The sequence below is a fragment of the Uloborus diversus genome, chromosome 8 (assembly GCF_026930045.1).
Source record: "Uloborus diversus isolate 005 chromosome 8, Udiv.v.3.1, whole genome shotgun sequence".
Taxonomy (NCBI): domain Eukaryota; kingdom Metazoa; phylum Arthropoda; class Arachnida; order Araneae; family Uloboridae; genus Uloborus; species Uloborus diversus.
This window is the reverse complement of record NC_072738.1, coordinates 132,917,306-132,934,682: the sequence shown is the minus strand read 5'-3', so window position 1 is coordinate 132,934,682 and position 17,377 is coordinate 132,917,306. Positions and strand designations below refer to the sequence as shown.

Below are 17,377 nucleotides of genomic sequence, written 5' to 3'. Positions count from 1 at the left end.
TAAGGTACTTCTCAGTGATAAAATTTATTGTTCGTTTTTAATTTTTTTTTTTTTTTTACATTTTACTTTATTGTATTTCATTTTGTTATGCAAAACTACGGTAGAACCTCAAGTAGTTAAAATCCCTTTTTACTGAATTCCAGCTTAATCGACATTTCTTTGAATTTCATGTTGCCTGTTTTTCTATTTCTTTGTACAGAGTAAGAAATATTGAACTCTTTCGTAAGATAATGAAAATACTGTACATCCTATTCTGCTTTCTGTCTGACCGTTTGTAAAAACTATTAATCTCTAAAAAAATTTAAATTAGTTTTTTAAAAACTTCTCAAATTTTTTTTAAAAAACCCAAAAATGGGCTAAATAATGGGTTTTTTTCCAAAAAAAAACCCATTGGGTCCAACCCAGTTGGGTCCAATCTGGCCAACCCTGCTTTAAACTACAGGTTCCTTCCAATGATAAAAAACTCATTAATATATTTGGCCTAGGTTTTTCTAAATTTCAAATAAATATTAAATTTGGTGCAAGTGGTTTGAAGTAGTTGATGATTATTCCAAAAAGCACTGGAAATGTATAAATTCTGCAGCAATTTGACAATAATCAAATTTATCTCCGACAGCTGCCGATAAGAAGTATTTTATGCTACTAAGCTGTCCCACTATGTGATTCTTATGTGAACAGTATCTTCTAAGTCTGAACGAAAAAGAATATAGATGTAACTTTAGCAATGAAAATAATTTAAAGCAATGTCAAGAATGAAAATTTTTATTTCTACCCTAAAGTTTACCCAAAAGTGTATAATCTTGCAGCAAACAAAACTAGATTTGTAGTGGAATTGTATTGTTTTTACAATTGCAACAGAGCCGTGTCCAAGGGGAGGGTTTTAGGGGTTAAACCCCTCCCATTGGTGAAAAAAATAATAAACCAAATGAAGAAAAGTGCAAATTTGGTTTAAAATTAACTTGAATGCTGAAGTTTGTGCGCAGCATTTTTTTTTTTTTTTTACCATCCCCTTTTAAGTTTCCTAGAAATTTAAAAATGCCTTCTCTTTATCAACTAAAATCATATTTTGGAAAAAGAAACATATCTTTTTTCAGAGAGTAAACTATTGAATCACATTAAAATTGCCAATAATGGGAAAAAGACATTAAATTGGAGTAAAAGGAAGTCATGTGATGCACACATCAGCTCGTTTGTAAAAGGAAGTAAAAAGAACTATTTATTGGATTTTTTCGAATTGTAGACCTATTGAAAAATTCCTTCACTATATGAAAAGTGCTTTCTTACTGAGTGACATGTACTCAGTAAGAAAGCACTTTTCATATAGTGAAGGAATTTTTCAAATAGGTGCAGTGGTTCCAGAGATTACCTCGAACATATAAACACACAAAAATCCGCCCTCTCTCTTTATAATATTAGTATATATTTAAGCAAAAAAAGACGAAGTTTTCTAACAAATCTAAATAGTACCGTTTCTTTATCATTTATAGTTCAGCTGCAGCGGTGTCAGTGTGACGCTCCAAAATCTCCATATTGTTTGTTAAATTAGTAGTTCTATACTTTATTGTATGTTCTATGCAGGAGTTGTATGTTTAATCAAAACAAACACCGAATATTTTTCGCATTTACAATTCCGTTCTTGCAGCAATCATAATTTACAATTATTATTTAAGTGCGTATATATTTTTTGAAGCCCAGTGGCTCAGTGGTAGACTTCCACGCCACCGGTTCCGGGTTCTATCCCTATGTGTTGACTTAACGGTTCATCCCTTTGGAGGGCCGACAAAATGAGTACCAAGCAAGAGCGCTTGGGAACTAAACCCTGGGGGTTACACGTTAGGTTGACCACCTAACCGGAACATCTGCCTAGCACCCCAGAGTCCTTGGTCAGGAAGACTGAGATGAGCACAGTAGGCCTTAGTCCCCATGGGCTAGCGTGCCACTGGGTTTGGTTTGGTATATATTTTTTAACTCTACAAATTTTATCCCGGTTAAATGGGGGCCGATAAACGACGTTCCACCGAAAAAAATACAATAACAGATATGGTAATATTACTTAAAGCGCAAATCTTCTAGGAATTTGACTCCTCGTTTTGTCCCTCATTGTGACCACCAAACAGAAATGAATAATTTTTTGGCACACTGTTGTGTTTTCCTGAAAATGCAGAAATGAATGAAAAATTATTGAAACCAAAACCCTCCCTTTATGAAATCCTGAACACGGGCCTGAATTGCAATATGTTGAAACTTTCCACAATGCAGCTGCTGTGAGAAGTCTCTATTACTTCCAATCTCATTACTATTATTGTTTATGGTTTCTGATGGAAAAAGTCCAAGGTAACTGCCAGGTTGTATATTTCCAGTGTTTTTGCTTTTTGAAGCATATATTTAACATAACATTTACCTTTATTCGGGGAATCATTTAAAATTATACTCTAAATTAAGGGGTTTTATGAAATAAATTAAAAATAAAATCCTGATCAAGATTTTAAATGATTAGAGTTTTGTGCTTGACTTCAGTGTCAGATAACAAAGGTGCAATGATTTTTATTGAGTATTTTATGCAATTATAACTTATTTTGTTTATTTGAACTAAAATTATGTTTTGTGTCTCACCCATTTCTCCAATAACAATTGTAAAAGCTAGGAGGTACAAAAAAATCTGTCTAAAAATTTTAAACTTAAAAATAGTAAATTTAAAAAAAAATAAGAATCCAGCTTGTGTGAACATTTGCATGATCTATTCATCCCTAATGCTTGGTAGAAAAGTGGTGTTGTTTTTTTTTTTTTTTTTTTTTTTTTTTTTTTTTTTTTTAATAATAATAATAATTTGTTTAGTTATAAACAATCTGTTTCTATAACTTCAATATTTCTATTATTTTATGTTGAAATTTTGGTAATCAGTTAATTAAGATGCTTTTGATCGTATAAAGTTCCTTTTATGTGCAATTTTAAGAATTCCATTTAATATGTTGTATTTTATCTACATGTAAACCCTACTTTTTCATTTACTAAATATTTATCCTCTCCATAGGCTGAACAGCACAAAAAAGCAACTGTTATCACCGCCGAGGGTGATACTCAAGGTGCAGCTCTGTTAGCGAAAGCTTTTGGTGAATCAGGAGAAGCTCTGGTTGAACTTAGACGGCTGGAAGCTGCCGAGGATATTGCTTATCAAATGTCCAAGTCTAGGAATGTTGTATATTTGCCTTCAGGGCAAGGAACATTATTACAGTTACCTCAGTAGGACAACTAAACTTAGGATCCTATAAAAAAAATATATTTGTTTGTAATTGAAATAGTTTTGACTCATGTTCATTTTTTTTATGAGATAGTGAAAACGATGCATAAATTTGCTGTTTTTTTATTGCAAAAAAATAAACCTTTCAGGTATGTTGAGCAGTCTTATTCTTCATTATAATAATTCATTACATGCAAATCATACGTCTAATCTATTTTCTAGAAAATATTTTTTGTATGTTTGTTTCTTCAAATGTTGCCATGTTTATATATTTGGAACAATTGTAGTAACTATCAATCAATAAAAGTCATCATGCTTTTCTTAATGTAAAGTCTTTTTTTTTTTTTTTTTTTCCTTTTCCCTCATATTGCTGTGCTTTGTAATGTTTTTAAGAAACATGGTTAATTTTTGCAAGGTGTTCGAGATCCTAGAATTTTTGAAATAATTTATTGCTGAAAATTGCCTGAGTGAAAAAAGATTAGGTTTGTTATTCAATCATAGGAGTACATTATCTAATTTGAAATAATCGGCAATCTATGTTTATCTTGCTATTATTGGTGCAAAAAGCTGTAAATATGCCGTTGAACATACTCATCTTGAAATGTAGGGGAACGTGGGGCAAAGTGAAATAATGGTTAAGATGACGGAGCTTTTTGAAAATGGACAAATTGAAAATTTGTTTTGAAAATAACAGTACATGAAGAAAGAACATTGTATTTTATAATAAAACTTTCATTGAAATAGTATTTTTTATTTTTGGCAATAAATTATAGCTTTCAAAAAATAAGTGGAAAATTTTCCCTTTTTTTTCATGGGGCAAAGTGAAAAATTAAAAATTTTTGTAGCGACTTCTCCATTCAATTATAAAAAGTATTTTTGATCAATTGAATCAGGTAAAAGGTTGAAGGAATAAATGAAATTATAATGAGAAAAGTAGACGAATAATTAAATAAATTAAGTGATTAATGTATGAGGACAAAAAAAAAATACTGAGTAAAAGAATGATTGAATAAGAAAATAAGTGAATGAATTAATAAATAAGTGAATTGCTAAATTAAGGTATGTTAATAAAGAATATGTGCAAGATTTAATAAGTGATTGAACAATTAAACGCAATTAACTATTTCACTTTGCCCTGCCCCACATGTACTTGTCTAATTGTACAAAATAGCTAAAATACAAATAAGCTTAATATTAACTAAATAAATACTTCACCAAATATTAGAAGGTCTCAATTAATATTTCAATTGTTAATTACAAGAATTTTATCATTTAATATTGCCAAAAATAATTTTCGACTTAAATTACAATATAAGTATCACTTTTTGAAAATCACTTGTATTATCACAGTCTACAATTTTCAGAGGTAATTTTTTCTTAACTAGAATAGACTAAATGTGCTGCTATGTAGTTATATTATTACCAGATAGGTGGCACTAATAGCAAAGTAAATATTTCAGTTTGCCCCGTTATTTCACTTTGCCCTATATTGCCCTACTTCACTTGAGTTATGGTTCGTACTGTACTGAAAAACTTTTAAAAGTGATTAATTTTTATTGCACTTGAAAACTTATGAATTACGTCAAAAGTAGCATGCTAAAGCTTCAAAGATTAAATCTGAAATACTAGTTTTGTGGAGGTATTATTATCATAACATGTCAATAAATCTAATGATCTAAAAATCAGAAAGTAGTGTAAATCTAAAGCGGTGAGTAGTGTCAGAGCCGGCCTTTAGCCGATTAGAGCAAAAGAGCCCAATGGGGCCCCGCTCTAAAATTTCTTTTTTTTTTCTCACGAAAATAAGGAAATAAAGAAGTTCAAATGAACTTAACTGATATTAATCATAAAATGCTTAACTGATATTTAAACTGGGGGTATGGAGCTTCTTTCAGTGAGGTTAAGGGAATAGGAAGAGTTTCTTGAGGCTTTTAGCATCCCTATTAAAGTTAACAAATAAATGTCCAAACCTACTAGTCTCAAATAGATTTCCAGAAGAAAAAATTAAAACATATCTTAATCCATACCCTCTGTACCCTAAAAATTCCGGTCAAGAGAAAGGAACTAGGTAGTGGGGAACCAAAGTACAAATTTTTAATAATTATTAGCAATTAATACGTTCCGCAATTACGTAAGGGTCAAGGGAATTTCCAGAGCTATATTTTTAATTTATTTCATTTATATATTTACTTTCATTATTTTTTCGTTCTTTAATTGTGTAGATAAAAAATTTTAAAACTCAACAGCAATGACAATTTTTTAATACACAATTACCACTAACGTAGGTACAATTCTGAAAAATAAATAAATGATAAATTTCAAATACTGCGTCCTAAAAGAGTCAAACATCTCCATAACAATTCCAAAGAAAGCAAATTGCCATTCATCTTCTAACGTTTATACATGTACCCTGGAATTTGGTTTGTAAACCTTCAAGGCCAAACAATTTTTTGGGGCAGTCAACAAAGCCTGACATATCTCTTAACGTGACTGAAGATGCATTTTTTTAATACTTCAATTTCAAAAAAATCAGGAGAAGGCAACTTATCTCACGCTTACGAACACCCTTACCTCAACTTAATCACAAAAATTTAAATCACTCAGGTTTCAATTTTAACGGATTTCCAAGGAAGGTTTATAAATTTCACAACCCTCCTCCTCTTTTTCTCCTCTAATGTCTCCAAAGGTGGCCTAAAATAATGTTTTTAAGATTTGAATTTCAAAATATTTCATAGGGAAGGTCTCTGAAACCTTTCTTTAGCATCAGCACAATAGCTCAAAATTTACCTTTTAGAAAATACTACCATGAAAAAACTCTCGAACGTTTCCTTCCCATGGATAGCATAAAATTGATTTCAGTTTTGAGAAAAATTCCGGGAGGAATCTCCTTCCTTTTCCTCAATCGTTACCAAACAGGGTCTAAAACTGAATTTTTAACACTTCAATATCGAAAAATTTTTGAAGAGTTACTGAATCCCCTAAAGTCACCAATGATAGTCTAAAATTGCACCTTAAAGCCCTCGATTTTGAAAGTTTTCCGCTGGAGATCACCAAAAAGATCCCTTTCTTCTCAATTTCATCAAATATTACCTAATTTGGACCAAAATTTCTGAGAGGAGTCCCCAATTCCCTATTCCTGCCAAAATTAATCTAAACTTATCTTAAGTATTAAAAATAATTTTGGTAGGCAAGAAACCTCCGCCTCTCCCCATTTCCCTTAATTTTACACATAACATTTTTGTCCAAATTTGCGATTTTAGACGTCAGCTTTGAAGACTTCCGGGGATCGTGGGTGGTTTATCTGACCTCTAACGTTCCCCACCCCCAAACCTCATCTCCGTACAAAAACTGCTTTTTTAAACTTCAATTTCGAAAATTTTCCGAAAAGGGCTCCCTTCTTCCCTGCAATTCCGTTCCACTTCTGACATCCCAAAGGCATCTAGTTTTTTGCATGTAATCTAAAATTATATTTTTAGAGCTGATAAATTTTGGTGCATTTTCCTTTTTCGTCTAAGCTATAAATTGCGCACATAGGCGGCTCGTATGGGAGTCGGAAGAGTTTCCCTCCCACCCCAACCCTTTTTCTTTCTTTTTTCTCTCGCTCTTTCTCTTTTTTTTTCTTTTCTGTTATATGCATTTAAAATACAAAGGGAAAAAAAGGCCTTCATTCACTACAATGAAAGTTCAATACATCGAGACCAGATTAAATTTTGTATGTCCTCCCCAATAAAACAAGATCCTGGTTTCGCCGTTGCATAAGAAATATTAATAACAGAAAGACTAAATAGAACAAAAAAAAAGGGGAATAAAAATACATTATAACTAATAGTGCCTTAAAGTGAACGGAAAATATTTTAAATTATTACAGCCTTAACTTGTTGCGAATCATTGCAGAAAAGACTTACAAAGATTCATATTGCAAATATCGATATGGTTCTACTTAAATCTTGTAAAATGTCACCAAGCTGACACTGAGTTTGAGACCGCATTTTTGTCTCCAAGGTGGAGACCAAAATCTTAGCAGTGTTCCGCGAACTGTTTACCAATTAATGACATTACTTACTACTGCATTGAAATTAACACCGATTTGCTACACAATAAAAAAGGGTAAAGATCCCTTTTGAAACATCTGATTGTAACCAAAAGGAGAGGGGCCAAACTAGACACTAAACCCCATCACACTGCTTACGAATTTTCTATAGCAGTGGCGCAACCAGAGGGGGGCGTCCCCCCCCCTCCCAGAAGGTGAGTGGAAAGTTTTCAAAAGCATTCCTTATTATTAAGAAGAAAAGAACGAGCCTTCGGAAAACGAAGTAATTTTAATGAGAAGAAATAAAGAATGTTGAGAAAAAGCCTTAATGTCTTCAAAAAAAAGATAAAATAAATTTTTTATTAGTTGTAGTTTATTGATCAGTAAATCACGTCCCACATCTCCTATTTTATTCATTTCCCCACCCCCCACCCCTTTTTTTCTCTCTCTCTATCTTTCCCAGTCGGTCTAAATATGAGAAGACTTCAAAATGCTACGTTTCAAAAAAAAAACCTCACCCGCTCCCAGCCAAAACCATTAAAGAGAGTCTCAAATTTCGTTTCCAAGGCAACAATTTCACAAAATATCCAGGGAAGAACTACCAAACACGTTGCCTTCTAACGACATCAAAAATCGTTTAAAACTGCTTTTTGGAGCTTCAATTTTTTAAAATTTCTGAGCTCTTAACATTACCAAATATGATCTACATTCTACAGTCGCGTTTTAGAACTTCAATTTCGAACAAGGGTCTCGAACGCTTTCCTTCTAATATCATCGGGATCGCCAAAAGATGGATTTTTAAAACGGCATTTGGGTGAGGCGCTTAGCCTGTAGACTTCTTTAAATAATGTGAGCTGATACTCCCGTATAAAATCTGAAAATGAAAAAACTATAATTTTGAAAAAATTAAGGTCGAGGGAGTTTGAACCTCTCCTCCTTGTATCACCCAATATAGCGTTAAAACTTCGCTTTTAGGACTTCAATTTCGGAATTTTTTTTTGGTGAGCGTGAGAAACCCCCTTTTCATAGCATCACCAGTTTGTTTGTAACTGCGTTTTTGGTGCTTCAGTTTCGAGAAATTGGGGAAAAGGGTAATCGATTTCACTGTATTTTTCAGAAAAATAAATCGATCGGGGGCAGCCCCTAATTTTCATTCCGAACCTTAACATCAACAAATAATAATCGCGTTTTTAAAATTTAAATTTCTAAAATTTTCCGCAGAGGCCCTCCTCTCCCCCCCCCCCTCCCCACTTACTTGAACTTTTCCTCCCGAACACATCACCAGAGAGACCGTCTAAAACTGCGTTCTTAGGACAAAAATTATGTAAAAAAGAATCCGAATACCCTATCAAGTGAGGAAAACTTTAAGAGTGACCCTCCCCCCCCCCAAAAAAAAAAACAAAAAAATCTGCTTGCAAATAATTATAAACGTTATTTTTCTTTAGAGTAGATTGCATTATATTGCATTATTTATAATAATTTCTTTTTTTTTAATGCTTTTTGTGTCTGAGATACATGTTATTTCTGAGTGATCTATAAAGCAAAGTGCTTAGTTATACAGCACCAAAAAAATAAAAAACATCATGCCTCATGAAAAATGCGAGCATCTTTTTGAAATTTCCATGCTTTGCTATTTCCCCGTGCGAGTATCCGTTTTTCTACATCAAGTTTTTAAACATGAACCAGCGGTTACCTTTTGGCGTATTAAGAATTTCAAGAGAGACTTGTATGTATGCATTCAAACTTGTTTTTGTGCACTGAATATTACCGCATTAAAAAAAAATCGTTCAAAACTTCACGAGTAGCTGTAAAAATAGTTTTCGCAACAAAAAATGCTGCTAAATCGCCCAAAAAAAGACCACTCAAAAACAGGTTTGAGTGTAAAAGATAAAACAAAAGGTGAAACAAATAATAATTTATACAACGTTGTGGTCGCATGTGAATTCTCAATAACAATGTCAGCCCTCTCATTAATGTTGTGATTGTGAAAGTGACTGATGTGAACCTCACCTAAATTCTAGATTACCTCAAAAAATTTGTATTTATTTCTTTGCTTCTTTGGATTTCATGTGTTCTAATAACACCATGTTCAAAATAAAGTTCTGAGTAGCAGTGTTTAATTTCGTGTGTGTAAGTATATTTGCTTTTACTTCATAACTAGCTTCAGTTGTCCTAATCCAGGGATTCCCAAACTTTTTAGATTTGCGGCACCCTTTGAAGAAATCGAGTTTTCTCAAGGCACCCTAGCCTATCTCTATTAATATATGTAATAATGATATTAGGGATACTTCACGACGCACCTCGCCTCTGACTGTGGCACCCCATTGTGCAGCGGCACCCACTTTAGGAACCCCTTTCCTAATCAGCTTCAGTTTCCCACTGTACAACTTGTAATAACCACATATGGAGGGGGGACCTTTTGTCAGTGGTCAAAGGGGGCTTAGGGCATGAAAGGTTGAGAACCCCTATTTCAGACCTTAGAGCAGGAGTTAAAATGATGGGAGTAAAGTCTAATCATTTGCAAAGCAAAAGCAAGGGCAAAGAGCTCAAGAACGACAAATGGTTGACACGTTTTGCGTGAAAGTAGCGAATAGAACCTGATTTCTTCCAATGCTTCTCTTTAAAAGCAGGTGACTTGGGATCTTTCCTTTACGAATGAAAGTCATCACTCTCTCCATTTTATCTCTTCTCAATGTTTCAGACTGATTTTGCAGGGGGGGGGGGAATCCTTCCCAACAATTGACGGCTTTCAGCTAAAATAATGTGCCACTATTCATTCTTAAACTGCCGTGGGCGTTACAATTTGCAAACTCTCTCAGACGAGTTTCTCCATGGAGATCAGGAAGATAAACTGGGTGATAGAGGCTCCTCCGTGTCTGCAGGTACAGTGAAGAAGCAGGTGGGGCTCGGTGCCCGGCAGACCGTCGTCCTCTCCCCCATTAGATAGGCGATCTGTCGGGGGGTCGGCTCGTTGTTTTCTGGCACGATTTGTTGTTATGCCCTGCAAAATCGATATCTTGTTACTTAAGCGTTCTGATAGTTCCTTTTTCATGTTGTTCCAAAAATAAGCTCTTCAGTTGCTATAAATACACGCGATCAAGCCCGTTATTAAGAGGGGTGGAAGTAGAACGCGGCAATTGTTGCCCGCTACTAGATTAAAAAAATATACTCCATTGGTATACATGCATGCATGAATTTTGATGCCATTTTGTATGAAATAGGGTAGACTGATTAGCGAATGAACACTTAAACGCAATTTCATTTTCAAAAATCTTTACTAATAATAAAGCTGAAAGGATCTCTCTCTGTCTGGATCTCTGTGACGCGAATAGCGCCTAGACCGTTCGGCCGATTTTCATGAAATGTGGCCCAAAATTAGTTTGTAGCATGAGGGTGTGCACCTCGAAGCGATTTTTCGAAAATTTGATTTTGTTCTTTTTCTATTCCACTTTTAAGGACATTTTACCGAACAAATTATCATAACGAGGACGAGTAAATTGCCAAATTATCATAACGTGGAACCGTAACATGGGCGAGCAAATTGCCGAGAAATTCACCATCCATTATTTGTAAATATACAGGCGAACCAAATGAGATTTTAATTTTCTACTACGGGCAAAGCCGTGCGGGTACCACTAGTTCATAATATAGTTAAAACTTAAAACTAGCTTTTGGCACATGACAATAAAAAAATTTTAAGTAATATAGTATATATTTTTTTTACTATTATTATTATTTTGAAATTGGAAATGTATAAAAAAAAAGTGACTCTAGTGCCGGCGATTCATTCTAAAAAAATATTTTTCAATCCTTATTTAGAAAGAAAAGAAAAACATGAGCTTTTCATACTTCGGGGAGTATTCATTCACTGGTTCGTCAACCCTATAAATATATTATGAATTATAAATGAACCCCTTTTCTCATCCTCCTCACTAGAAATACCATCCAATAATGCACAAGTAATTCCTACCTAAATCATAGACTGCTTCAACTCATTCTTCTACATTTTTGACCTTTTCTAGAATTTATAAACTGTTATTCATTTAGTTTTTGGACATTGTGCATCGCGTTTCAAAATTATTGCGACAAACCGTCCGCGGAGATAAATGGCATTTAAAGGAATGATAGGGTAAAGTCGCCATATTTTTCTCACATAAAATATTGCTATTGAGTCTCTAATTAGCATACGTTACGATCAATTAATCATCCTCAATTACCTCTCGAAATTTGTAGTTTGGTATCCTCAATTGAGAAAAAATTTAAAAAAAAATAAAAGAAATCTAAGTTGACATCTTCAATTCGCGCAGGAGGTTGAAAGGTTGAAAAGATATGTTAATAAAAAAAAAATTCAGAAATAATAAAATTAGTTTTTTTTTTTTTTGTATTTTTCATATTGCAACAGCCATAATTGTCAGTATATGACATAGTTTGAAATTAAAAATATTTTATAGCTTTTACATAAGATCTTTAGTTCGCGCATACGCCTTAAATTAGGCATAAAATTTCAGATTTTATCCCAATTTAAGGCGTATGCACAAACGAAAGATGTTATGTAGAAGCTATAAAATATTTTTTTTTTGTTTCAAACTACACTATATACTGGCAATTTATGGCTGTCGCCTAGTAAGAATATTTTTAAAAAAAAACTAATTTTATTATTTTTCAAAAATTTAATTTTTAGCATATTTTTTCAAATATTCAGCCTTATGCGCGAACTGAAGATGGCAACTTAGAATTTTTTCTCAATTTTTCCTCAATTGAGGATACTAAACTACAACTGTTGAGAGATAACGCGATATCGAAATAAAAAAAATCGATTTTTCTAACCACCCTACTGCCACATGGTACAAATACAAATACTACCTTTGTACTGAAGAGTAAAAAATAATAAAACAACGTTAAAATGCACAAATTTGCACGAGCTTGCAGTACGCCTCTTCACTTTCACTATTACAAGGAATCCATCTTGTGCACAGTGGCGGATTGGTTGAAAAAATCGGCCCTGGCATTAGGAGGTGTAGCGGCCTCATAGCTCTTATAGATATTAAATTTTACCTAATGATTGGGATATCACTTAAACATGAGGAAATTATTCTTAACAAATAAATATGTTTTATTTAAACAAAATTTAACAGATATGAACACTTCTGCACTTTAATGGTGAATAAATTGATACAGTATTAGCTAAACCTTATTTTCGAGGAAAATTGTGATTGTAATTAACCATTTAAGTAATTTTATAATGCCCGGAACTAGATTCAGTATTTCCTAAATAATAACACTGCTTGGCATGTATGTCCTTTTCTGCAGTCATAACAAGTAACTTAATTGCCCTGCCCTGTTATATAAAACTGATCTAGCGATGTTCATGGGTGAAAGACTAGGGCCGTCTTAGAACGTGATGGGTCCCTCGTCACAAACATACATTACTGGACCCTGTCATAAACATTCCCTTTTTTATACTGCTATATCCTGACGACCCCCAGACTCGATGCGAGGTCAAAAACCTGGTGGGAGGGGTCGGGTACGAGTTTGGCAGCACCTTAATATTTTTTCAAACGCAAGTATTAATACAAAGAGCGAGTGAGAGAGTGAACTTAGCTTTCTGGCTTTTGGGAGTCATTAAAGTATTAGCAATATAAACTTAATTGAAAGAATAACATTGAGTCTGAAATAGGGGGGTCCGGGGGCCTCTCCCCCGGAAAATTTTCAAAATTGTAGTCTTAAAAATTCAATTTTAGACAATATTTGGTGATATTAGGGGAGCGTAGGTTCAGGGTTTCTCCTGCTGCAATTTTTCAGAAGTGGAAATCCAAAAACAGAATTTTAAATTATCTTCGAGTAAATGGTATGAAGAGCGGTTCCGGGGTCTCTCTTATGAAATTTTTAAAAATATATTAGCTCTGAAAACGCAGTTTTAGAAGATCTTTGGTGATTTTGAGACGAGATAGATTCCAAGGCCATCCATCAGAAAATTTTCAAATTGAAGTCTTAAAAGCCTTTTTTTGGTAAAGACTAGGACACCGGCAGTTACTCGAAAATTAAGTTCCAAAAACGAAGTTTTTGCTGACCTTCAGTGATGTTAGGAAAAGGAGTTTTCAGGAGGCTCACCCCGAAAATTTTTCGAAATTGATGCACTAGAAACGAGATTTAAAACTTTCTTCATTGATGATGCTGAGAGAGAGGAGGAGACAGGGCACTTTCCCAGAAAATTTTTGATACTGTTAATTTAAGAACACAGTTTTACACCATCTTTGAGAATGTTAAAAAAATGGGAGAGGTTCGAGTACTTTCCTCCAGCAAATTTTCGAAACTGGATACTCCTCAATGGTATTTTAAGATTGCATATTTTAAAATAATTTTACGGAAAAAAATATTTTGTCACTTTTATTCCAATTGTTGAAAACAGGGTCGCCGAGAGCAAAAGTGGATCCGGGGAAAAAATGACAAAGGTTCATTTTTTCACAAGCCTCCTTCTACACATTTCACCATTAGGATATTTTACCCTCTGCACGAGTTCAATTCCGAGCCGGGCCCCTATTCACCAACTAAGCTGACATGACCTCACGTCGGCCCTTGTTGTAAGTTGCATTTTATAGCAATTGTGAATTGTCATTTATAAATAAAAGCGTCAAAGAGACCAAAAATATGTTAACTTTTTTCAACCGATAAGGTTTCCTTGTTTTTTTTTTTTTAATTTATTCATTTATTTTTTATTAAAAATATATTGGCAGCCCCAAAGAACGACTAACTAAAAGTGAGGCCCTAGGCCTACACTAATTTGGAGGACCCCTGAAGACTATGCAGTGTTTGATTTATATTTTTAAAGCACGAATGCGCTTTTGGAGGCCTCTTTGTCTAATCACACAACTATGTGCATTTATGAATCCCCTTTGGGCTCCCTCATAATCGTGACCAAGTATATTCGTTACTGGCAGAATGATTAAAAAATCCCTTTTAAAGAAGTTTAATTTCCAATTAATAAGTCATAATTTTTTATTTTTTTAAAATACATGTATTTTTCTAATACATGCCTAATTTTTTAAAAAATGTGGGGCTCCTTAAGAACATGGGGCCGCAGGCCTAGGCCTAGTCAGCCTGTGTGGTAATCAGGCCCTGGGCAGCCCCATTTCAGAACCCCCCCCCCTCACCCTTTTGTGGTGACGGCCCTATCTCTCCCTCCACCCGCAAGCTTTAGCCCATGCGTAAAGAGGAGCTGAGGCTGTGTTTTGCGAATTTGCGTTATTCTAAACACATGCGCGCAAAATTTACATTTTGCTGTTAGTTGACAGGCCCGAAAGACTTTGCTGTTAGTTGATCGGCCCCAAGCATGACCGGCCCACCGGGCAGATGTCCGGTTGCCCGCCGGCTGTATCCGCCACTGCTTGTGCAAAGGTATCCAAAAAAGCAAAAACGCTTTTGTCGGATGTCCGCCCCGCAAAAGTGAATCGCTGTAAATGCAGCTTTTCCCTGAGAAACCTATTATAATGGTGAAGCTAGATTTACAGAGGTGTCCATCTGATAAATAAAGCTGCCTTTGGTTTGTCGTCATGCTTCTTGACATTTTAAAAAGAATCGCTTAAGCCAAAAATATCCTTAGATTTAAAAACAATACAACACATGTTTGATTATTAGTTTTAAATAAGCAGAAACCTCTCACGGTCAAACGTATTATGTACTCTAAATTAATGGGGTTGTTTCCTTCAGTTAAAAGTACAGTAGGCTGTCTGTTTAACGACTTTCTCTATTTAACGACGGCTTTTCACGGTCCCAGATGGTTCACTGTAGTGTTAAAAGTATTCTATTTAAGGACGTTTTCTACTTAAGGACGATTTTTTGTGGTCCCTTGAAAGTCGTTAAACAGAGAGCCAACTGTACTACTTTTAGTCACTGAAATTGATAGAATGAGTTAAAAAAAAAAGTAACATGGACCCAGAAAATACTTTTGCTTTCCCAACAGTTATTTTTTAATCAATTTTTTTAAATGTCAGATTTTGAAAACAAGGCGTGGTCTTGATGACGTCACAAGTGATGCACTTTGCCGCATCTTTCACCACATTTCCACGTTATGATAATCAAGAAGCGAATTAAATATTGCGCTCTACGCTTGCTATCAGCCATATCGTTGCCAATACACGTGAGTAAAGATGCGAATTAAATATTTTTCGCTGAGAATGGCAACACTGACTGGTATTTCATCATTTGTGATGTCACACGACAGAAGCGTAAACAATAAAAGCGCACCGATTTAAGAATTTTTTTTTTTTTTTTAATTTTTTTTAATATTAAACTTAAACAAATTATTTAAGAAATGGTCAGATCCTATGTTTTTAAACATGCTCTTTCAGAAAAAAATACTTCAAAAATTTTGGAAATGACCCCATTGCAGAGTTTTCGAGGAAAAAAATAATTACGTCTACCTGCAATGGTTGTATTTTTAATGCTTCGCTGGTTTATTCAGTGGCGGATCCTCGCATAGGCTCGGGCCTGGGGTGTCAGAATCGCTGAGAGGCTCGTTCTCAAAAACCAAAATAACTTTGGTTTCGAGGATTTGTCAAAAAAAATTAGGGTTTTCGGAGAAAAATGTTCTAAGTCATCAGGGGTGCCCCCCTCCCTAAGAGTAAGTGTCCACATTTCTAAATATCGCAAAGACCCTCCCCCCAAAATAAACAAGAACCCTCCCCCTCTCCCCCCCAAAAAAAGTGAAAAATACCCCTTAAAACAACTCCCCCCCCTTGAAATCTCAATGGCGCAGACTGCGCCATGACCGCCCCCCCCCCCTAGGTCGGCACCCCTGTAAGTTATGGAAACTGACAGTTAGTCCTAGATTTAGAATTTAGGGCCTACGTAATATAAATTTTAAAGTTATATGATCTAAATATTAAAAATAATATTTTGAAAGAATATTGCACATGAAAGTTATCAGGTTCGCTGTAGCCTGAACATTTTTAAAAGAGTGAGGTTGAGAAACGCCAGACTAGAGTATTGAATAAACATTGAAAAAAAATTGTGCAGTAATAATGATTTCTTTGCATTTTTTTTCCATTTCTGATACATGGAAAGACTCGACAAAGCGGGAGGAGGGGGGGGGGTGGAGGTACACCGCACCAGTGTTTCAGAGAAGTGGCTGCCAAATTAATTTTAGTACTGTAATGAATTAAAGCCTATACGCAGTGCTCAAAGTATAAATTTAAAAATAAAAAAAAAGAATGAAGTGAATAACAACGCCAAAAAGTTTTTTTCTTTGTTAAATTTAAAAAGAAATGGCAACTTTAAAATATCCGAGAATCTTTAATGTTAAGATTAGATTACTTAAGGGTCGCCAAATGTACGTTTTAAACATTGTTTTAGCGAAAAATGCCTCAGTTTACAAGAATGAATACATAAATATGCATAATAGCTTCATAGAGGCACATACATTTTTAATTACATTTCTTACTACATTGCTAATTTTTCAAAACCCAAATATCGTCACGAAAATTGTAGTGAAGTGGAGAAAAATACAAGGGTCGCCAATCACCGAAATATTTTTCAGCTGGAAGACAAGTTAGACAAAGACAGAGATTTAAAATATTGTAAAGAAATTCACATCTTTAGTTCTTTGGTTTTGAAGGTTTAAAAAAAAAGGAGAACTAAACAAAAACTAGTCTAAAGGTTTAGGAGGCATGGTATTAAAAAAACTAATAAATAGATAATATAAATAAATAAATAATGGAAAAAGTGGCCAAAAGTATCACCGCAGACTAACTAATTCGGTCCTAAATGTTAAAAGTTCTTTTACTTAAGCCGAAGACCAGAGCTTTAAGCCGAGAACTGCTGGATCTGTTTCAGTCCTGATGTATTTTTGATTCTTTATCTCTGTTGTATTTTCCTCCAAACCGTTAGATCTGTTTAAGCCTTTCAATTTCAGTCATACATTCTCAGGCCCTATGAGCTAAGAATAACTACTGCACACATTACATGAAATACACCGCCAACTCAGTCATTTCCAGCCGAGGACTGCAGTTTCGTGCTTATTAGCACTCATCAGCACGGCATAGGAAAGTGACTGAGCTGGAGATGGAAAACCTCTTAAAGAAGCCAAGAGTGCCAAACAAACTGGTAGCTAATAT

The 17,377-nt window shown here is 34.4% G+C and overlaps 2 protein-coding genes across 2 annotated transcripts in view; one reads left to right on the top strand and one right to left on the bottom strand.

Moving 5' to 3' along the window:
- The window catches only part of LOC129228604 (activin receptor type-1-like), a 39,527-nt gene extending 36,910 nt beyond the window's left edge, over positions 1 to 2,617 (bottom strand). The window contains exon 1 of the mRNA XM_054863285.1: positions 2,614 to 2,617. Within this exon, the coding sequence (XP_054719260.1) occupies positions 2,614 to 2,617 (4 nt within the window). The remainder of the gene's footprint in view (positions 1 to 2,613) is intronic.
- Positions 2,618 to 3,029: 412 nt separating this feature from the next.
- Positions 3,030 to 3,557, top strand: LOC129227484 (protein l(2)37Cc-like; the record flags this gene model as incomplete). Its single annotated transcript, XM_054862056.1, is given in 1 exon segment — positions 3,030 to 3,557. A coding segment is annotated over 1 exon segment (215 nt), but the record flags the coding sequence as incomplete, so codon positions are not given.
- Between the last annotated feature and the right edge of the window lie 13,820 nt (positions 3,558 to 17,377).